At 31.5% G+C, this 24,401-nt stretch overlaps 2 protein-coding genes across 2 annotated transcripts in view; one reads left to right on the plus strand and one right to left on the minus strand.

The window, feature by feature from the left end:
* Positions 1-24,401, minus strand: part of LOC134722268 (RAB11-binding protein RELCH homolog) — a 69,089-nt gene that overhangs the window by 13,312 nt on the left and 31,376 nt on the right. Inside the window, exon 26 of the mRNA XM_063585877.1 lies at positions 20,585-20,723. Coding sequence (XP_063441947.1) covers positions 20,585-20,723 — 139 coding nt within the window. The remainder of the gene's footprint in view (positions 1-20,584; positions 20,724-24,401) is intronic.
* LOC134720588 (uncharacterized) lies at positions 3,814-17,968 on the plus strand. The gene is made up of 2 exons (XM_063582928.1): positions 3,814-3,879; positions 15,914-17,968. The coding sequence occupies exon 2, from the start codon at positions 15,975-15,977 to the stop codon at positions 17,166-17,168; it is 1,194 nt and encodes a 397-aa protein (XP_063438998.1). The 5' UTR covers positions 3,814-3,879; positions 15,914-15,974; the 3' UTR covers positions 17,169-17,968.

Below are 24,401 nucleotides of genomic sequence, written 5' to 3' on the forward strand. Positions count from 1 at the left end.
AATTTCTCATCAAAATGAAACAATGATAATGGTTATTGTTTCTAAATTTTTTAATCTTAATAATTTTGTAAAACTAGATGTTTAATTAAAATAACTGTTATCTCTGATCATTATAAAAGTAATAACTCTACCCTCTTAATCATAATAAAATTAATATGACTAATAATTAAATTGCTCTCATCGATTTATGAACATTTTTTCAGCTTGTTCATAATTCACTCAGAAAGAATGAGTTATTAAGATAATTTTTAATAATATATTCACACAAGGATTCCTAAGAGACCCTTACTACAGTAAAATAAGTCATAACATGCAAAAAACTATCATATTTTCCTCAAAAAGAAAATTCCTCACTTGTAGCATTAGTATTCTAGGGTATTCATCTATAACAGTGAGTATCATCAACTGAAGGACAAGAGCCGTGACGATTTCATGTGAACAAATCATTATCTAGAAAACAAAGTTCTGAAACAGATAGTCAAAGTGAAAAGTCTTATCTTTGGCACCCTTACTAAGATAGTCAACAGTCAAAAGAGTTATAATTTATGATATATCAAATGTACAAACAAATAAGGGAAAAAAGATGACCAATCTTTTCAAAAGAACTCTAATAGTACCAGTAATAGATATACCCACCAGGAAGTTAGACCTGTAGGGTATTAAAGATCCAATGAACATCATGATGAATGTAAAAAAGTTCTTATTCATAGGAGTGAACTTATTGTAAAATTGTAAATAGTCAAGGTCAGATAAACCATGTCAAACAGACATGGACACCTTAAAATCATCTCATACACCTTGTATAGTGGTCATATCACAAATAGTACCCAAGAAACAGGTCAAACCACAAAATCTTAAAACATTGACCATGAAAAAGAGGTTAAGGTCATATGAACCCTGCCAGACAGACATGTTTACCTAACAATCATTCCACACACCAAATATAGTCGACTTATTGCTTAAATTATGAAACCATGAAAATGTGGTCAAGGACAATGAATATATACTGGAGTGTTGTAACAAAACATACTGTACTGTAAATAAACTTATTTTTCAAGGATACTTTATTTCTTGTTTAGACCTTTCTATCAAATTCCCTGCCATTTAATTTCGAGATACTAAAATTTACTTGATGTAGTTTTAGTTAAGAAAAGTCCCAAGTTTTACAAATTCGTGATGATTTATATTTGCAATAGTATTCTTCTCGATTGCTCGCGAAAATTAGTTGGTTTACATTATCTGTTCACAAGGTATGAAGCATTTAGGTCTTCTATTGTCTAAAATGTATTGCTGAGGTCAATTCTCTTAACTTGTGTACTTTAGTCAATCAGTAGATAAACAGTAATTACATATTGTTCAACAGTATATTATGTCTAAATGGTTAGGATAATTTGTGTATTTCATGAATAAGTTAATTGCCATTGGAATTAAGCAACAAACAATCAATCAATCAATCATAATTTGAAACAATTCACATTTTGTGAATAATAGATTTAGACAGTAAACACAATCAGTTGACCATTGTTTCACTTAAACCTTCAGCGACCTTTATCATGTAAGATTTTCTCCAAAATATGCATGAAATGTTTACTATTGAACATGAAGCAAAACAACAGTCAATCTATTTTGTGTCAGGTCGATTACAGACTGTGCTTGGAAATAAAAATACCACAGCAAATCTAAAATTTGTAAAGTGAGAGAACTTTGTATCTTTAATTATACTAATGTAGTATTACAAAATATTAACGGAAATTGTCAATTTTTAGGTCTTTTATTCTTTTTTTAAATATTTCCATATGTTCAGAGTTAAAAGTAAAAAAAGTTTCTGTGGCTTCCACCGGTCAGGCTTCATCTTTACTTGCAGGTATTAATTTTTATTATTTATTTCATTGTTAACAGGTGAACCATTAATTTTAAGTCTACAGGCATAAATTACGCAATTTGTAAAACGAACACTCTTGCTCCCCATTCAAGAGAAAATGAAAATGGGATCCATCAGGATCCCAGTCAAATCCCAATGAAATAAGTGGGATAAGCCAGGATGGGCCTTTGAAGTCGGGATTCCATTCAGGATAAATATCTGAAACTGGGATCCCATTCGGGATATACATCTGAAACTGGGATCCCATTGGGATATCTGTCTCAAGCCGGGATCCAATCCCAGTTGAAGCAAGATAAATATACGAAACTGGGATCCCATTGGGATAACTGTCTGAAACCGGGATCCCATCTTAGTTAAAAAACGAAAAACATAAACCAGAATTTTGTGTGGAATTTTAAAAAAATTGTAAGGGTTCCGGGGAACCCAGTGTCTCGCCTATTTTTGCTGTAAATTGCAGGCTTAACAACAATGAGGAATAAAATCAATAAAAATATTCCTCTTGTTACTATTTTATGATTGTAAGAAAATCTAAGTCAATTTAAAAGTAAATTACAGAAAAAAACAGAGTAATCTTTTTACGAACTTTACTTCTGGATACAATCTTATGATCATAAATAAGCTTCTGTCCAAGTTTGGTACAAACCCAGGATAGTTTAAGAAAGTTATTAAAATTTAAAAAACTTTAACCACAGAGTGAATGTAATGGTTCCCCGCAGAAAAACTAAGTCCATTTAAAAGTAAAATATGGAAAAAATGGATTTATTTATTTACAAAATTTACTTCTGGATACTATCTTATGATCATAAACAAGCTTCTGTCCAAGTTTGGTACAAACCCAAGATAGTTTAAGAAAGTTATTAAAAATTGAAAAAACTTTAACCACAGAGTGAATGTAATGTTTCCCCGCAGAAAAAAACTAAGTCCATTTATAAGTAAAATACGGAAAAAATGGAATTTTATTTTTACAAAATTTACTTCTGGATATTATCTTATGATCATCAACAAGCTTCTGTCCAAGTTTGGTACAAACCCAGGATAGTTTGAGAAAGTTATTAAAATTGTAAAACCTTTAACCACAGAGTGAATGTTTTGTTTCCCCACAGAAAAAACTAAGTCCATTTATAGTAAAATACGGAAAAAATGGAATTTTATTTTTACAAAATTTACTTCTGGATACTATCTTATGATCATAAACAAGCTTCTGTCAAAATTTGGTAGAAATCCAGTATAGTTTAAGAAAGTTATTAAAATTTCAAAAACTTTAACCACAGAGTGAATGTTTTGTTTCCCCGCAGAAAAAACTTAGTCCATTTATAGTAAAATACGGAAAAAAAGGCATTTTATTTTTATAAAATTTACTTCTGGATACTTTCTTATGATCATAAACAAGCTTCTGTCAAAATTTGGTAGAAATCCAGTATAGTTTAAGAAAGTTATTAAAATTTCAAAAACTTTAACCACAGAGTGAATATTTGTTGACGCCGCCGCCGCCGACAGAATGTAGGATCCCTTAGTCTCGCTTTTTCGACTAAAGTCAAAGGCTCCACAAAATATAATCCTGAAAATGTAAAATATATCCTGGATATAGATTTCTGTGAAAAAACTAAATTTTGTAAATTTTCCTTTTTAAAATAAAAATATCTTGGAGTACACCATGTCTACAGTTTTTATAGGATCTGTTACAAAAATTGTGTATAAAAATAAATAAAGTAACAAAAGACAATTATGTTCAATTCAATGTTTCCTTCAAAAATGATATTTTGATGAACTGATTATCAATTACAGTAAAACCTTTTTGATTAGACAAACAATTAGTGTATCAATAATCTGAATATTGTAACTACAGTGAGATCAAAGATGGAGTGAGTAAATTCCATAGGCTGTGAGATAAAAGATGAAGTGACTATTGGAGAGAATCAGTTTGATGATTAGTATCAGTGGATAATATTGTAGAGAAACAGTATAATCTGTATCATTGGAATATTGATTCTTGACAGGTTAGTCTACTTATAGCTTATAATTATTTTGTTTTACTGTTATTATCAATATTACAGATATTTGTGAATTTCTAAAAATGATTCTGTTGTTATTTTACTTTTTTAATTTTTAAAAGAAGCTGTTATTCAATATTTTAAAATTAGTATTAGTTTAGTATCTTTAAAAATATGAAAATTAAAGCATTAAAAAATGAAATTTCAACTACTGTGGATTAATGAAAACGTGCATTTTCATGAATATTTGATTTTGTGGTTTTGCTGATTTCTGCGTACAATGCCTATAGAAAATGTGTATTTGGCTGAATATTTGAATTCTTGGTTCACTGGTACACACGAAACTCACGGAAATTGGTATCCAATCAATAATAATGAATCCACAGTATTTTTTTTTTATTTTGAGGGGCAGGTTTTTTGTTTGAAAAGAACATAGAGAGGATTCTGCCATAATGCCATTTGTTAATTGTGTAACCCAAGAAAATTGGTATCCAATGAATAATAAAGAATCTACAGCATGTTTCCCAAATTTTTTGTTTTGAGGGGCAGGTTTTTTTTATGAAAAGAGCATATAGAGGATACTGCCATAATGCCATTCGTTAATTGTGTATTATATAAAATATTGTGAACAATAAAGCCAATAAAACTAACACAATCTGATTTTTATATTAAGTATTTAAACATTGCAAATTATTATCCATTATATAAGACTTTAGATAGGTTCACACCAATGTTTAGATTTGGAAGACAAAATGTTTAGATTAGGTTCACACCAATGTTTAGATTTGGAAGACAAAATGTTTAGATTTGGAAGACAAAATGTTTAGATTTGGAAGACAAAATGTTTAGACTTGGAAATCAAAATGAATAGATTTTGAAGACAAAAATGTGAAAATGTTTAGATTTGGAAGACAAAATGTTTAGACTTGGAAATCAAAATGAATAGATTTTGAAGACAAAAATGTGAAAATGTTTAGATTTGGAAGACAAAATGTTTAGATTTGGATGACAAATTGTTAAAATTTGGAAACAATATGTTTATATATTTTGAAAGACAAAATGTTTAGAGTTGGAAGACAAAATGTTTAGAGTTGGAAGATTTAAAAGACACAGTGGTGTTTCTTAGCACTTTCTATTTAATTTCAATTTTTCTTTAAAAAAAATCCATAGGAGTAGCTATCAAAATATAATATAAGATAAAAGATAGAGATATTTTATTTTATTTTCATTTGGGGTGTAAACATATTACTAATACACTTTAGTGGTGGATCCAGATATTGTCAAAAGTGGGACCCACTGACTGCCTAAGAGGTGCCCACCCAAGTCATGCTTCAGTGATTCCCTATATAATTAATCAAATTTTTCCCAGAAAGGGGGCCCCTCCCTCTAAATCTACCTCTGCCCTCTTTACAACATACAGTTTTTCACATGACATACCTATGATACACCTAAAATATTGATACAGACTGATACAGGTTATTATATGTTCAACAAGAACGTGTCCCCAGTACACAGATGCCCCACTCACACTATCATATTCTATGTTCAGTGGACCGTGAAATTGGGGTCAGAACTCTTATTTGACATTAAAATTAGAAAGATCTATCATAAGGAACATATATACTAAGTTTCAGGTTGATTGGACCTCAACTTCAGCCACCAAAAAACTATAACCTAAAGCAGGACAGATAAACGAACGAATGGATGGACGGACGAACAGATGTACAGACCAGAAAACATAATGCCCCTCTACTATTGTAGGTGGGCATAATAAAAATAAAAGTATTTAACAGTTGCTACTCCAGCAAAATTGCAACTGTCCTGTTACTAAACTTTATTTGAAGTTATCTTTATTTTATACTATTTTTTCAGATGTATAAATCATACATTTGATTGCTTTAGTAGCAGCAACAGATACCAATACATTTTGTATATCAATATATAAGGCTGATGTTTCAAGTTATATTTCTAAAGTAGTTAAAAAAAAACAAATAAGATTTGAGTAAATTAATGAATATTTTTATTGCAAAGACGTATTTGTCACTTGAAAATAGAAAATAAATGACAAAAAGTGATCATCATAAGACTGTAGATGGTATTGCCATAGAAATGTATCAAAATAGCAGGCTAATTTAAATAAATCTTTAACTACATCTATTTTTGACCTGATCAAGCGACATTGATAATAAATGACATTCATTGTGCTTCAATTATATTGCCAGAAGATGATAGCTGAAGATTGCTTTATATAATTATATTCTGTTTTGCATAAGCTAGTAGATTCAAGAGCCATAAAAGTTGAAAGATGTAAAATGGATTCAAGAATTTTTTTCAGTGTATGATAGCTACATTTAGAGTAGAATGGATTTGTTATAAATTTCATTGCAAAGAGATTTTTGGCAGGAAAAAAATCCTATATTTGATTATACCATTTTACAGTTAAGAGCAGAAGGGTTACAACGTTTCCTAAATTGGCACTAAAACCTAACATCAACAGTGTCAATAAATCTAGATCTGCGAGGGTAATTTTTAGATTGGATGGGATTTAATTCACAATTCAACAACACTCTGTTTCTGTACAAATATCACGGATACACGATCTTATATGTAAAAATTAAATTAGCTTTAAAGCGAAATAATTCTGGGTGACTAACGTCTATTTTTTTGTTGGAAGCCATCAGTTTCACATTAAGTTGTATGAAAATTTACTAGCATACGTCATATAGGGACACCTTCAGTCCTTGAAGTTTAGCATATTGGTAATTGTAATTCCCCATTTTCAGTTATTCAGACCTTAATTTGTCACAATGGATATTTGATGGTCTATGAGGGATTCCCCCATCTTCAGTTTTACAGACCTTTAATTTGTCTAAATGAATATTTGAGATCTTTGATCACAACTTGTCTAGACTCAAGGTCATTAAGAGCTTATCATATGATGTCCAGGTTGATAAAAAAAAATCCTAGAGTTGAGAGGTTCAGAAACACACACAGGTTGCTGTATCATTGAAGGTTATATATACATCTCCATTTACTGATGTTAAACATTAAAACTACATGAGTGTCTCCAACATGAAAAAATCTGACCTTCAACCTTGGGGATTTTGTACAGTGCCCTTTTGACCAAACTTTTCATTCAAAAAATTTGTAAGGGTTCCGCAGAACCCAGTGTCTCGCCTACTTTTGCTGTAAATTGCAGGCTCAACAAAAATGAGGAAAAAAATCAATAAAAATATTCCTTTTGATACAATCTTTTGATGGTAAGAAGCTTCTGTCCAAGTTTGGTAAAATCCAGCATAGTTAATTATTCTAATAAATGCTTTATAAACTTTAACTGCAGACTTTACAGGTATGTAATGTTAACTGGAAGAAAATCTAAGTCCATTTAAGCGTAAAATACCGAGAAAGTGGATTTTTTTTTACATAATTTACTTCTGGATACTATCTTATGATCATAAATAAGCTTCTGTCCAATTTTGGTACAAACCCAGGATAGTTTAAGAAAGTTATTAAAATTTTAAAAACTTTAACCACAGAGTGAATGTAATGTTTCCCCACAGAAAAACTAAGTCCATTTAAAAGTAAAATATGGGATAAATGGATTTATTTTTTTACAAAATTTACTTCTGGATACTATCTTATGATCATAAATAAGCTTCTGTCCAATTTTGGTGTAAACCCAGGATAGTTTAAGAAAGTTATTAAAATTTTAAAAACTTTAACCACAGAGTGAATGTAATGTTTCCCCACAGAAAAACTAAGTCCATTTAAAAGTAAAATATGGGATAAATGGATTTATTTTTTTACAAAATTTACTTCTGGATACTATCTTATGATCATAAATAAGCTTCTGTCCAATTTTGGTGTAAACCCAGGATAGTTTAAGAAAGTTATTAAAATTTTAAAAACTTTAACCACAGAGTGAATGTAATGTTTCCCCGCAGAAAATCTAAAGTCCATTTACAAGTAAAATATGGAAAAAATGGAATTGTATTTTTACAAAATTTACTTCTGGATACTATCTTATGATCATAAACAAGCTTCTGTCCAAGTTTGGTAGAAATCCAGTTTAGTTTAAGAAAGTTATTAAAATTTTAAAAACTTTAACCACAGAGTGAATGTAATGTTTCCCCGCAGAAAAACTAAGTCCATTTACAAGTAAAATATGGAAAAAGCGGAATTTTATTTTTACAAAATTTACTTCTGGATACTATCTTATGATCATAAACAAGCTTCTGTCCAAGTTTGGTAGAAATCCAGTTTAGTTTAAGAAAGTTATTAAAATTTTAAAAACTTTAACCACAGAGTGAATGTAATGTTTCCCGGCAGAAAAACTAAGTCCATTTACAAGTAAAATATGGAAAAAATGGAATTTTATTTTTACAAAATTTACTTCTGGATACTATCTTATGATCATAAACAAGCTTCTGTCCAAGTTTGGTAGAAATCCAGTTTAGTTTAAGAAAGTTATTAAAATTTCAAAAACTTTTAACCACAGAGTGAATATTTGTGGACGCAGCCGCCGCCGCCGCCAACGGAATGTAGGATCGCTTAGTCTCGCTTTTTCAACTAAAGTCGAAGGCTAGACATAAAGGACAATTGCTACCATTAACATAGGTTTAGGGGCCAGCTGAAGGACACCTCCGGGTGCGGGAATTTCTAGTTACATTGAAGACCTGTTAGTTACCTTCCGCTGTTGTTTTTTGTATGGTCGGGTTGTTGTCTCTTTGATACATTCCCCATTTCCATTCTCAATTTTATTAGGTATAACATAAACCTGTTAAATTTGCTTTAAAATGACCTGGCAACCTTAGGTAATTTTAAATGTGACCTTTGTATTTAAGGGGTAGCCTACATGAGCGATAAATGTAAGGGCAATGAAGCATGAAATGTATGTTATTGACCTAATTTTTTATAAGAGATTGTCATATCAAAGCTGCAATTCTACACAAGTCATGAGAGCAGGCCACTTGGTAGTACCTTTAATCTGAAGTCAGAAATCAAACTTATTCTACGGCAAAAATCATGGAAAGCAGTTCACACGTTGATCTATTTTATTTTCAATGGGTGAATTAAAAGTAACCTAGTTTAGGAGTTACATCCTTTTTACATTAAGCCAGCAACATTCAATCAAGTACTATGAGGTAATAATTCACAAACAGTATCTGCAGAACTACTTGACTTCTTGTAATGTAATGATCTTGAGCTTTGGGTACCTAATCTACATCTTAAAGTACATCTGCCAATCTTATTTTAAGAATAGGATGGCAGCAAATAACACCAAGTATAATCTTATCTTATACAGCATTATTGAGTATTTTTCTATGTGTACCAGTGTGTTTTTTTTTAATCTATTATACTGATTTATACTAAGAGTCCAGTACTTTTTCTAGGCCATGGTTAAATCTTTTGCTATCAGGATTATATACTCTGGGTGATTTAGAACATAACATATTCTAAAGATAATTATGAAAATATAAGATGATATTTTGACCTCTAAATGTCTTGTGGTTGTTTTAAGTGTTGTTAGGTTGCTGTGTCCTTTTGATTTATACATAATGAAAACTTTTAAACAACGCTAAAAAAATATGTAGCGATTCAAATTTGTCTTAAACAAATAAAATTGAGAATGGAAATGTATCAAAGAGACAACAACCCAACCATAGAAATAACAACAGCAAAATATGATTTTCACTTATTAAAAAAAAAATCAAAGGAAGTGTTGAGAAATAATTTCTTTACAAAATTGAATAACAAAATTCAATCAAAAATTCTCATAGAAATAATCATAAATATTCCCAGGCTAGAAGGCTACATTTTTTTGTGTAGCCTGAGATGGACTAATTATCTCAAATGGAGTACACAGACCGATAAATCATAGCTGTGATGGACAATATCATGATATGTGTAATTCATAGATGGAGTAATTCCCCTTGACAATTTAATACAAAATCAATATATTAACAGATCTGAAAATATGAGCAATTAACGTTAAGCAAATAAGTTGTCATATTAACTGCAGATTATATCTCAGCTTGATAAAATTTTCCTTTCATATTACAATAATTAAAATATTATTTACATTATGTAATGCTGTTAACAGTGATGCTTAGAGTAACTAATCTCATCATTCCAGTTTGAGTAAACAAAGCAATAACTGTTGTACCAGGTAACTTGAACCTATCAGTGGGGGATCCAGAAATTTTCATAAGTAGAGGCCCACTGACTGCCTAAGAGGGGGCCTGCTCCAGTCATGCTTCAGTAATTCTCTATATAAGCAACCAAATTTGTTCCCAAAAGGGGGGAGGGCCGCCCTAAATCCGCCTCTGCCCTATTAAAGTAAGAAAAGAGGCAAAAGATACCAAAAGAGACATTCAAACTCATACATTTGTTTGTTAGTCGAAAATAAACTGACAACACCATGGCAATAAAAGAGAGGCCAAAACTCAGAAAATTAAAGACTGAGAATTAATCATTATCATTTTCTCAAAATAAATATTAGAATCCACAAATAAACATGAATGTGTCCATAGTACATTGAAGCCCAACTCATACTTTCATTTGCTATTTTCCATTTTACTTCATCAAAAACTTTAACCTGACGCAGGACACAGTGACAGATGAATGGATGCACAGACTGAAAAACATAAGACACCTAGGTTAGGCATAAAAATGTACTTTAAAAGTATCCAATTCAGGACACAACAATTTTGCACAATAAAATAACAACAAATACCTTTCTGATTATATGAAAGTAGTTAAGTAGCAAATTACCCTTGGGAAAATTGTCCAATATATAAATTACTACACTGTTAATTGGAGCATTATTTTGATAATTACTTCAATAACTGTTGTTTTGCAATTATATTCAGGGGAAATATATTATTATCACATTTTTGATTGGTCAATTTATATCGACAATTACAAACCTAATAAACTAATAACACATTTTTTTCCCTGACCCAAATCTAAGATACCAGTTCGATCATTGGCCTCTCAGATAAGGTTTTTACAGTTACCTTTGGTAAAGGGAGTTTTGATTCAAACAATTATATTTTCCACTGATTATTTAAAAACTGCAGTGTCAGTAATTTTTGTACATCTATTGGATTAAAAATCACAAACTATATACAAGGATACCATAATGATCATTAACCACATGTTTGGTTCAAAATGATTCAGAAATTTCAGAGGATACGATTTTAGGCCAACAAAAGACCCTAATGATGGCTTTAGCAAACCTGACCAAATGGGCTTCTGCCTTTTGCAGAGAGAATATTCATAATGCAGTCAGTCCATCATAAACTACACACAGCTGCTTAAACTGCTGAATTGTGGGTATAAAAATAAGCTCCATCTTATTGCTGTAAATTTAAATTTTAGGATTATTAATGTAAGTCATGTGACTTTTAAACATACTTTTTAAAGCATGAAACAAATAGAATGATAAACCCAATCTTCAAATGCACTAAGTAATTGTCTTTGAGATTTTATTACTATCAATCAGGAAAAAAAACGTAAAAATTTCCTGTAGTAATCCTTTTAAAGACAAATCACATTCAACCATAATCAACCATCAGCTCAAATCTATTGCATTACAACACTCAATGACTTAAATATCATCTCCGAAAGAATAAAGATTATGAAGCGAAACATTGTAAAGTAATTAATTTGACAACAATTTAAGTATGGTATGATTTTAACTATGATGAACACTAGTCAATGAGGAAGATTAATAGGCTACAGATTAAGTCTAAAATGAAAGTAGATTTGTAGATTAATTGATTGATTGTTGGTTGCTTTACGCCGCATTAGCACAAAAGATTTGTAGAAACATTAATCCTATTATAATTGTACTTAACATCAAAAACTGATAAAACATTTAATAACATCATAGATTAACCTTTCAAATACTAAAAGTGTGATATGGGATTAAAATAGTATTGGATGTATTCCAATTGTGATTTTATCATTTACTTCTGACCGATTAACTCACAAACTTAATGAAAGTTAGAACGACTTTTTGAAAAGTTCATGTTTAGCATCCTAGATAACATACACATTAGTAACCTATAGAAAGAACTATGTTTTATACTAATAACTCACAATCCTAAAATTTACTTTTCTTTCAATTCTAACCTTCCTCAAAACCAAGGATTTACTTCAAATGTTCAATAGATGTGTTCTGACTTTTCACTGTTCAATAGATGTGTTTTGACTTTTCACTGTTTAACAGATGTGTTCTGACTATTTACTGTTCAATAGATGTGTTCTGACTTTTCACTGTTCAATAGATGTGTTTTGACTTTTCACTGTTCAATGAATGTGTTCTGACTATTTACTGTTCAACAGATGTGTTCTGACTTTACATTGTTTAACAGATATGTTCTGACTATTTACTCTTAATTAGATGTGTTCTGACTTTTCAATGTTCAACAGATGGGTTCTGACTATTTACTGTTTAACATATGTGTTCTTACTGTTCATTGTTTAACAGATGTGTTCTTACTTTTCACTGTTCAATGGATGTGTTTTTACTATTTACTGTTTAATAGATGTGTTCTGACTATTTACTGTTTAACAGATGTGTTCTGACTATTTACTGTTCAACAGATGTGTTCTAACTATTTACTGTTTAACAGATGTGTTCTGACTATTTACTGTTCAATAGATGTGTTCTGACTTTTCACTGTTCAATGGATGTGTTCTGACTATTTAATGTTCAACAGATGTGTTCTGACTTTTCACTGTTTTACAGATGTGTTCTGACTTTTCACTGTTCAATGGATGTGTTTTGACTATTTACTGTTCAATAGATGTGTTCTGACTTTTCACTGTTTAACAGATGTGTTCTGACTTTTCACTGTTCATCAGATGTGTTCTGACTTTTCACTGTTCAATGGAGGTGTTCTGACTTTTCACTGTTCGACAGATGTGTTCTGACTTTTCACTGTTCAATGGAGGTGTTCTGACTTTTCACTGTTCAACAGATGTGTTCTGACTTTTCACTGTTCAATAGATGTGTTTTGACTTTTCACTGTTCAACAGATGTGTTCTGACTTTTCACTGTTCAATAGATGTGTTCTGACTATTTACTGTTCAATAGATGTGTTTTGACTTTTCACTGTTCAACAGATGTGTTCTGACTTTTCACTGTTCAACAGATGTGTTCTGACTATTTACTGTTCAACAGATGTGTTTTGACTTTTCACTGTACAATAGATATGTTCTGACTATTTACTGTTCAATAGATATGTTCTGACTTTTCACTGTTCAATAGATGTGTTCTGAATTTTCACTGTTCAACAGATGTGTTCTGACTTTTCACTGTACAATAGATGTGTTCTGACTTTTCACTGTTCAATAGATGTGTTCTGACTTTTCACTGTTCAATAGATGTGTTTTGACTATTTACTGTTCAACAGATGTGTTTTGACTTTTCACTGTACAATAGATGTGTTCTGACTTTTCACTGTTCAATAGATGTGTTTTGATTTTTTACTGTTCAGTATATGTGTTATGACTTTTTACTGTTCAACAGATGTGTTCTGATTATTTACTGTTCAACAGATGTGTTATGACTTTTCACTGTACAATAGATGTGTTCTGACTATTTACTGTTCAACAGATGGGTTCTGACTATTTACTGTTCAACAGATGTGTTCTGACTATTTACTGTTCAACAAATGTGTTCTGACTATTTACTGTTCAACAGAAGGGTTCTGACTATTTACTGTTTAACAGATGTGTTCTGACTTTTCACTGTTCAACAAATATGTTCTGACTTTTTACTGTTCAACAGATGGGTTCTGACTATTTACTGTTCAACAGATGTGTTCTGACTTTTCTCTGTTCAACAGATGTGTTCTGACTTTTTTCTGTTCAACAGATGTGTTCTGACTTTTCTCTGTTCAACAGATGTGTTCTGACTTTTCTCTGTTCAATAGATATGTTCTGACCATTTACTGTTCAACAGATGTGTTTTTACTATTTACTGTTCAACAGATGTGTTCTGACTATTTACTGTACAACAGATGTGTTCTGACTTTTCACTGTTCAACAGATCTGTTCTGACTTTTTACTGTTCAACAGATGTGTTCTGACTATTTACTGTTCAATAGATGTGTTCTGAATTTTCACTGTTTAACAAATATGTTCTGACTATTTACTGTTCAACAGATGTGATCTGACTATTCACTGTTCAACAATGTGTTCTTAATTTTCACTGTTCAATGGATGTGTTCTGACTTTTCACTGTTTAAAAGATGTGTTCTGATTATCACTGTTTAACATATGTGTTCTTACTGTTCATTGTTTAACAGATGTGTTATGACTTATTTGCTGTTCAACAGACGTGTTCTGACTTTCACAGTTAAATCTTACATTGTTTACTGTATGATATTTTCTTTAATCTGAATGAAAACAGTATTAGCAGAAATTTGTTAAATGATCTATAGCGTGTTTGTTTTAAAGTTTGTACCTATACTGAATCTATAATGCTTTTTTTATTCGTATTTGAAATCAAATTAATTGTTCAAGAAAGTAATTTCAAACTGATATTTACTTCCCATTTATTATGTAATAACAGACAGGAAAACCTCATCTGGAGTTCAAATGCATAAAACACAGGCAATGACAAATTATTCAAATCTTTTCTTATGTTTATTTTTTCTATGTCTAATTGGTATAGCTGATTCGAGCTGCTATTTTTACTCTGATCTGCTTCCAGCTGTGTTTTTTGTGATATAAACAGAACTTTATGTATCTGGTCGACAGAACAGATCCTTATTCACATCAGATAACTGTAGAAAATAACAATTAACTGGTATTTATGTTTACTGAATCTTTTATTTTATTGATTATTTGGCACTCAAGGTTGTAAAAGTCTTTAGAGAGGGTGGAGTGCTCAGTTAGGTCCATCTCCATAAAACAGTTTGAAAACATTATTGAATTCACTGTCTAGTTCTTGTCCATTGGGTAAGGTAAAATAAGAAACTTAACAGTTTAATTTCTGAGAACCACAGGGAAATTTATAATGGAAAGTCTCTAATAAAAAGGCAATATCATAATTTCAAATGAATAGATAACAACTGTCTTATTCCAGACTTTGAACAGGCATTTTATATCAATAAATGATTAGATTACAGGCTATAAGGGACAAAAAAAATCCCGTGTTTAAACAGATCTATTTCATTTGACTGTTTAACTGATTGATTCTCTGAAAGTATAAATACAATATGTAACATTTGTAGATATTCAGTTGCTATTCAACAAGTTCCTAAAATGCATAAAAAATTTACTTAAAATCTAAAAAACCTCCCAAAAATATATATCATTATATATCTTTATTAACTGCATCTTGTCACCTATGGGCAAACTAAAACTGTGTTGGCACTACTTGTTATATTATAATATTTACCCACCAGGGTTAATTATAACTAATTGTTTCTACATATTTTCTGGATTCCTGTGTTGATTATTTGATTAGTGTTTTGAAGCCAAAAATGTGAAAAGATTTGTAATCACCTACCAGAAACTTGGTTAATAGACAACAAATGTTGAACAGTTTTCTACAGTATTCTCTTTTAAGCATAACACATTACTTATATCATTTATTAATTTAGTTGTTATCTTTAATAGAAGTTTTCAACTCAACATATTAATGAGGACAAAGAAAAACAACAAACTCAATAGGTTTGCCCCCCCCCCCTTATTTAAAAGAAAAAATAGTTCATAAAGCAATTCATTGGTTCCAAAAAGTTTTAAAGTTGTGTTGATGTTAAGATTCATGGTAACACAAAGGTGTATAAATCAGTTTTATGTTGTTACACGAAGGAATTCCTACACAGGCAAAATAGTTTTGTGTCAGTGTTGAGGAAACTATTTTTTTTTAAAGCTAGACATAATTTTAAGTACATATATTTTTTATAAAGAAAGGTTGGAACTTTCATTTATAAATTTAAGAAATTCCTTTGTTCACACATCAGTTAACTCCTTCAAAAATGAAATTTATTGCAAAATTACATTTTCTCTATTGCAGGAAAATAAAGATCAATGAAGGAAAATGTTAATATTCTGATTTAGTGACAATAACATAGAAGATGTGGAACACTACTTTGTCATATGATTATCCATTACCTATGAATGATGAACAAATGATACAGGATTATGTGGAACAGTATAATAAAAATTATGATAAGTTTATGAACATAGAGAATAGCCTCAGTAGGTATTTATATGTTGTGTTTCTACTTGTTGGAACAATTGGAAATCTTTCATGCGTGTATGGTCTTTCACAGTATTGTAGGACTGCGTGGTCAGTTTGTTTTTATCTAGTGCTATCAATGATGTTTGGATTAATAGAATTGTATATTTACTGTGGAAACTTGTGGTTCGTGTCGATAACAGACAAGAATCTAACATTTGAGATTAACATCTTGTCTAATGCTGTGTGTAAAGTGTATAATTTTGTCACTACTGTTCTTCTTTTCTTCAACTCGTGGGTCATGGTGGCCATCTCCGTAGAAACAATGATAACCATCGTGTATCCACATCGTATGTATAAAATGTGTACGGTTGAGCGAGCAAGGTCAATTGTACTTTTAATCACAGTTTTAGTCGTTTGTTTAAATCTTCATTATTTCTGGACTATAGGACTATCTCTACCAGAGACAAATTCAGATGTTGACCATCGAATGTGCCATAATAATTACCAGCCACAACTTTCTGACGAGATCACTATTATTATTCCACTTTTGGAATTTTTATTGGATAACATTATTCCCTTCATAATGGTAACTGTTTTCGTCTGTATGACTTTAGTAACAATGATATCAAAGAAAAAAGACGTTAAATTTGACCTAAAAAAGTACATAGTGGACATAAATACATTAATTCAGTTAAGAAAACCTACTGTAATCATGTTAGTTTGGTTTGCCCTCTTAAAGGCATGTCACTGTACAGAACAAACTATACGTTTCATACAAAACCGAACGACAATCGGCCTTATATGGGAAATAAAATACATAGCGATGTTTAATGTCACACTGACTTATTTTTTCATTAGCTTCAAACCATTGATATTTATCGTAATGTGCAAGCAGCTTAGACAAGACATAAAAAAAGGATTATGTAATATTACGAAATGTCTTTGTCGATGGGATTCTTGTGGTCAGAGTCGATATAAATCTTATATTACCCCAGAGACCATGTCTCCAACAGCTGGAGCTTTAATGGCAGTAGACAAACAGTCCAATGGGGACCTCTTGCCAAAAATTAAATGTACAAATGTGTAATTCTGTCCAGATCAAGTTCTGTGTATGGATAAACTGTTTGATGATTAATATCTATCAAGGACCCATTCTGTATGAGGATCAACACCTTACAGACACTGTACAAGTGTGTAATTCTGTCCAGATCAAACTCTGTATTTGGATAAACTGTTTGCATATCTATCAAGGATACATCCTGAACAAGGATAAACATTTTACAGCCATTGAATAAGTGAACAGATTTTATCAATGTTTAAATGACAGGATGACAGCAAAATATCTAAATATGTATAAATTCTGTCATATAATTGTTCAATACTGTAATTGATTTCCGAAAAATGGTGCAGATAAAAAGACAATGGGCCAAATTTTTGGCTGTTAATTCTTATTTAGGAAAATGCAATGTAATGACCTAACAGTAGAACAGTAGAGTAAGTTCTGTCAAGATCCAGTACTATATAGAGATGAACAAATGGTGGAAATATGTAACATGTATAATTCTGTTTGGTATGATTCTGAACAGAGACAAACTACTGAAGTTTCTTATTCTGTTTGGTATGATTCTGATCAGAGACAAACTACTGAAGTTTCTTATTCTGTGTAGGTGATATTCTGAACATGTCTGACAACTGATGGGTCATATATGAAGTTTAAATCTGTCCAAGTGTATAAACTCTGATCAGAGAAGAACTATAAGAGATACCCTTATAATGCTTATCTTTCTGTCATGGTCAGTATCTGTACCAGTAAAAAATGCTCATAAATAAATCACAGTAACTAAGAGTCTGTTAATTTAAATTAACAACATGTCTGCAAATGCTAAATCATACACAGCTAGTTTATCCAGAATAAACAAATGATATATACTGAGTGAGTGGATTCATTGCATTTCATTTGATACAAATTTTGATTGATTTCTCGGGTAAATGTCTAAATGTTCAACAACTACTAGTATTGTCTTTCAGCATGTATGTGACTTTAACAACACCACAGAGTAAAATATCCACTAAAGTTAGAACCACAAAATTAATTGAAGTCAAAAATACTTTTTGCAATGCACACTTATTAAATTTTCTGCATTTTCAAACAAAAATTTGGCTACAAAAAAAAATAAAACAAGCATGCATTTGCACTAAAATTAACTATATATGGATTTGAATTGGTTTTCTGTGGGAGAGTTTAAACAGCCTGACTGTAAATGATCTGACAGAAAATGTAATAATAGAAAACCAAGAAGCTTCTAGAGAAAACTAAATGTTTGCTAATAGTTCTATTGTCCCAATGAGGATTAAACTGATGCATATACTTATCTAATTAAATACCAATAAATCCACAGAACTCAGATATTGATTAATGCTTATGACAGTGTTATAAGAACCGTATCACCATCAGGGATTTCAGTATATACATAACACAGAAGTAAAATGTTGACAATTATAACAGTACAGATACTCTAACAGGTCGTTGGTCTGATTTTTGGAATTAAAACACAAGACAAAAATTTACTTCAACCAAATTTCAGTTCCAATTTTCTAAACCAAATGAAGCTGATAAAATCGACACCAACTACTGGAATCACTAAACACATATAAACACTTGCATTGCTCTGACAAAATATTCTCTAATTAGTTCAAATGGAAAATATATCAAATTATACCATATATTGATATGTCTATTATTTAGTGTTATTTATCAGTTACAGCATGGTAGCAAGCTTGCCTTAAAGTGGGTCTCATTGGGGTCTCAGCATGAAGTGGGATTGCAGATTTTTTGTAAGCATGACACGTGAAAGTCAAATTATTGTGTCGTGAAAATGGGAAATGAGGTCTTGCTGGACCTGGGAAATCACAAAAAAATGAGAATTGCTAAACATACATAGTGTAAGCGGGATACGGGAATCTGACAAAACAGTAAGCGGGATCAGGGATCCCCCCATTGAGACCCCTCTTAAAGGCTGAGTTGATTCAAGCAGTGTTAATAAACTACTGACACAGAGATATGTTTGCCTGCATGTTATTTTGGTAGTAGAATGCAAATATTATCAATAACCATAAGTGGTTCCCCTTAAACTGACCTTATCACAAATAATAAAATCTAAACATAAATACAGAAGACCCTGCTTGAGGGGTCAGGGTCAAATAATCTCCATGGAGATGGCACATAACAAAAATCATAGATTAATCATTAGTGATCCCCCTTAAAACCTGGTTGGCAGGCAACCTTGCAAACTTGACATGTATACATAACTAGTTATCAAAGGTACCAGGATTATCATTTAGTATGCCATACGCGCAATTTGTCTTCATAAGACTTATCAGTGACACTCATATCAAAACAAGAACAAAGTTGAAGAGCATTGAGGATCCATAATTCCAAAAAGTTGTGCCAAATATGGCTAAGCTAATCTATGCCTGGGATAAGAAAATCATTAGTTTTTCGAAAAATTCATAAGGAAGGAATTACTTGTGAAAACCATGCCTTCTAAAGATAATTGCAGTCTATTCCATATATATTCCTTGATCTTCTATCATTTAAATTTTAACCAACCTTCCAATCAAGTAACATCCACAACCTATATGTACAATGTGCTTTCTTATCTAAATAATAAGAATTTTTCAACCATCTTTAAGATAAGTGAATTCTGTAGTTACTATGAAGTCCCCTTAGGACAAACATGAGTCTGCTGCAGTGCGAGTGACGTCCCATAAGGACATACAGGAGTCTGTTTTCTGTTTTATTAATCAGACTGACAACAAATCATTTAATTACCAACAGACATAACAGTCAATACAAATGTATCCAATTCAATAACAAAAATTTATCCACTACTTTATATTGACAGTTTTTATTTAATAATTCAAATTACATAACGACTGCTATCTCCAAAGAGACAAAATTGATTCATTTACGTCTATTTGACTTTTTTATAAAGCCATAACAAAAGGACTTAATATACCATGTCATATTTTCATTAAACATAGCGACAAAATCTTCAAAAGAAGACATATATTGAGAATATGATAGGATTTATTTGCCATGCGATGCAAACAGGACAGACAATTTTTGTACTGCTTTTTCCAGTTCATCATACAAAAAGTTTGATTTGATTCCTATCATTTTAAATAAAACCTGCTTACTGTCAATTTACCAAGTTATATCAGCCCAGGATTCAGATCAGTATAGACAAACAAGGTTTCACGATGATGGAAGTTTTTAATGACCTTGACCGACTAACCAGCCTTTGTACAGTCGGTCTAGACAAACTTTATATTCCACTTCTAAATTCCTCCCTTAATTTTGGTTTTGAGTTTTTTGCCACTCAGGTATGAGGTTCTGTTCTTGGTGGCCTTCATAAGTCTCTCAACTTAGTACAATATGTTAAGTGCGATTATAACTACAGTTTGGACTAATTCTAGCTTAAAAATTCATGTTCTACTTACATTCCTCCCTAAACTTTGGTTCTGTGTTAGGTCCCACTCTTGCAAGGGTATGGATTAGTTCTAGGTGAACTTTATGTTCATCCCGGTATGCAGGGTCGTCCATGAAGGTTAAAAATTGCATATAAGCTCTGTCTAACATCTGAAAAAAAGACATATAATTGATTGATTGATTAATTGTGTGTGGCTTAACGTTCTGTGGCAAACTATCATGCATATTCAGGAGGAAGCAGACATATATGATAGTATGCACCTAAATTCTGTATTTAAAGTAGGATGGATTGATTATTGTTTTAATGCCAGTGGCAAATACTAAATTAATATCAGGATGAGAACTGCATTTAAAGCCTCAGAACCTGTTAATATGATTTGAATATAAACCTTTTTTTATACCAGACCGACAATGCTGATCAGGATTCTTTACATGCTAATTCATAATGACCACAGTACACCAAAATACATCAGAATAGGAAATGATCTAAAACACTCATTGCATGACACAGGGTCTTTGTGCCCCCCTAAATCAACTATCTTATACATTTGAAATGGTGCTTGTACAGATTTTCATATAAAAGACAGAGCACAAAACAACACATGCAAAATTGACTCAGAAATTGGTTCAGATAGCAGGCGGTTTCACTTTCCATACGACACCAGTACATAACAGTAACACTATCAACACACCTTTGCCTTATACCGTATAGCGGGTTATTTTCGCGGGGTGTAAATTTTCGCTTATTTTCGCTTATTTTCGCGGACAGAACAAAATCGCCAAAATAAATTCTGCAAATTTAAAAGTGTACATGCAAACGTATTGATGAAAGTTTTAAATCCGCCAAAATATTTTGTATACCTTATTCAATGTAAATCGCGAAATTTTACACCCGCGAAAATAACCCGCTATACGGTATAATGACCACAGTTAATTAAAAGTTCCTACAATGACTAAAAAATTACCAGAAATTATCAGTACTATCAAGGTATGTGCTCTACTTAAACATTAGAAATCTTTTTCATTCTATTATTGAGTCTTTTGACCATGTTATTAATCAAAGCGCGAAAGCGCTGTAAAGGCAGTTAATTACAGGTTGTGTGTATTTCTAGTCCAGTTATATCATTATCTTCCATAGAACAGAGGTGGTTTGTAGAATTAAAGTTTTAGAGTTCTTTTGTACCTTAGTTCACCTATATCTATAGTCTACTGTTTACAGTATATTTTCTGTGCCTCGCCATGAAATGCATTTTTAGCCATGGCCTTGTCAGTTTGCTTTAAATTTATGAGTTTGACTGTCCCTTTGGTGTCTTTCGTCCCTCTTCTTTAGACATATAAGAACTTTTCCTTTTCAATATAAATAGACTATTTTTAATTATTGATTGTATACGCATATTCTATGACTCCCATAAAAAAATAGTTCACAAAGATTGACTAGTCTCTGTACTGTGTGTATAGCAAGAACATCAAGTATTAGTAACATAATGGTAAATGTACATAGTAACATGTCAACTTTTTTGATGACCATACCTGCCAACTGTCAGTATTTGCAGAGTATTTCCCCCATCGAGCTCGAGGCTCCCAAATGGAAATTTTGTAAGAGCAATTTGTCGACTATTTAAAGAAAACAATTAATTCAACAATGGCTATAAGCTTGTTAATGCAAGAAGAAGCCAAAAACCACATTAGAATATATTTGAAGGGAATCCATGACAATCGCCCCATTAGCAAATAGCCCCACTTTTTCACTAACTTGGAAAAAGATGTTATCCCATTGAATATAAGTTCAATTCCTTATATTGCATTATGATACAATTAACAGGTTTCTTTTTAATTGTTATGCAAATAACTAAGCTTCAAAACTTACATTTATTCTTCAGTATATATCAATAATAGTAATTAAATTAATTTTCGGTTTGTTTGTATTCTGTGTAGATTAGTTTTCATTAAAGTGGTGCGAGTTTTTATTTTTAATTATATATATATATATATTAATCTAAAAATTACCGTTTTTTTATAAGTAGGGCGAGTTGGCAGGAGTAATATTAAACAGGGTTCTCGCTAAGGCGAGTCCATGAGTCCTGGACTCAACAAAATCTGTCTGGACTCACCATTTTCAAAACTGGTGAGTCCACAAATACATGAATATTGAAATATTTTGTATAAACTGAACAGTTACCATGACTCACCGTGGCCAAAAATGACCGAATAAACTGAACACAGTTACCATGACTCACCGTGGCCAAAAATGACCAGTCCCTGGACTCGCCTTCAAAAATCCTTAGCGAGAACCCTGATTTAAAATGATTTAACCAATTTCACATGTGGAGCGAGTTGGCAGGAGTAATATTAAACATGATTTAACCAATTTCACATGTGGGGTGATTTGATAAATCAGTTTGTGGTGTTTTTTTAAAAAGTGGGCCGATTAGCCAGTGGGGCGACTTGTCCTGCTTCCATTTGAAGGCCCCCTTGAAGGTTTTGTATGACTATATGAACCATCTTTCACGTAAAACCCCCATGTGCATTTTGAAAAGTTGGCAGATATGTTTCTAACTCCAGGCAAAATCTACCGGTATGAATGAAAAAGAAGTTTTCAATTAAGGCTCTGTGGCCATATAACAGCTGTCTCATTAGCATTTTAACCACTTCCCATATTTGCAATTAAAACAATAGAAGAAAATTATTCAACGCAAAAACAAAACTTACTTGTAAATATGAAATTCTCTTTACGGTATGAGTTTTTCTCCTTGTTTGAGATTGTACAGTAGTACCTGTAACTGCATATACCTATTTCTTATTCACTTTTGCTTGATAAACTCACTAAATATCATATACATTGTACCACATCTCCTTATTTTTATATGCATTCCAATAACATGAACAATTGTAATTCAATTCTATATACCAAAGCAAAATGAACTGCACCACTTTCATTCTCTAGTATGCATCTTTTGGCAAAATACAAGACTTTGTTCTTAGATGACACAATTATATAATATATATTTATTGATAAAAAAAAAAAAAATTTAGTATACAACTCTTTAACGGTATAAGAAAAAGCACAGCTGTGTCATAAATTGTGAAATCTGTGCTGAAAACATAGACATTGATGGTATTTGAGTAATTCCATATGTGAAGCTCAACATTAGCTCGTCAGTTGGTGGTGGACAGTTATAGTTCCTTTCTGCAGGCTAGGATGAATGACTTTTCAGGAAAACCAATTTCACAAATCAAAACTTTCCTCTAGCATGTCTAGATTTCTCCTACAATATTCATCCAGTTTAGTTCTTTTGTTTTAATTGGACACCGTCCTGATTTTTAATTTTGCAAACCATTCAGTCTCTTGCTTGCAAATGGTGCATGAAAATAGGATGGGTATGGCAGTAGCCAAGTCTCTTTAAAGTGGGTTTGTGCCCTGAAAAAAAGTTTTATAACTTAAGTTTAATTGAAACTTGTGCAACACATATACCTAAATAACTATATTACATAGAAGAGAGCATCATTTGTGTCAATGTTTTGTTCCTGTTTACATTGTCATTGATATTTTTTCAGAAAGCCTGAGGCATAGCTCATGAATTCCTGTCATTAGACATTACATCCTAAATTAACATAATTACTGCTAGAATGATTATCAGTATGATATACGTACACTATCATTGTACAGCCCAAGTCTTCAGTATATATATTGTTGCATTCATTCACTTCTGTGTTCAGTCGTTCAAAAATTTCTAAACATCAACAAATGAACTTTGATAACAACAAGAAAACACTAGAAAAGATACGTACATACAACCCGTGTTTAAGTGTATTTGAAAGAGAAATAAA

Source organism: Mytilus trossulus, chromosome 6, assembly GCF_036588685.1.
Source record: "Mytilus trossulus isolate FHL-02 chromosome 6, PNRI_Mtr1.1.1.hap1, whole genome shotgun sequence".
Classification (NCBI taxonomy): domain Eukaryota; kingdom Metazoa; phylum Mollusca; class Bivalvia; order Mytilida; family Mytilidae; genus Mytilus; species Mytilus trossulus.

Coding starts and splice junctions, on each gene's coding strand:
- LOC134720588 (XM_063582928.1), top strand. CDS start 15,975: ATGTGGAACACTACTTTGTCATATGATTATCCATTACCTATGAATGAT.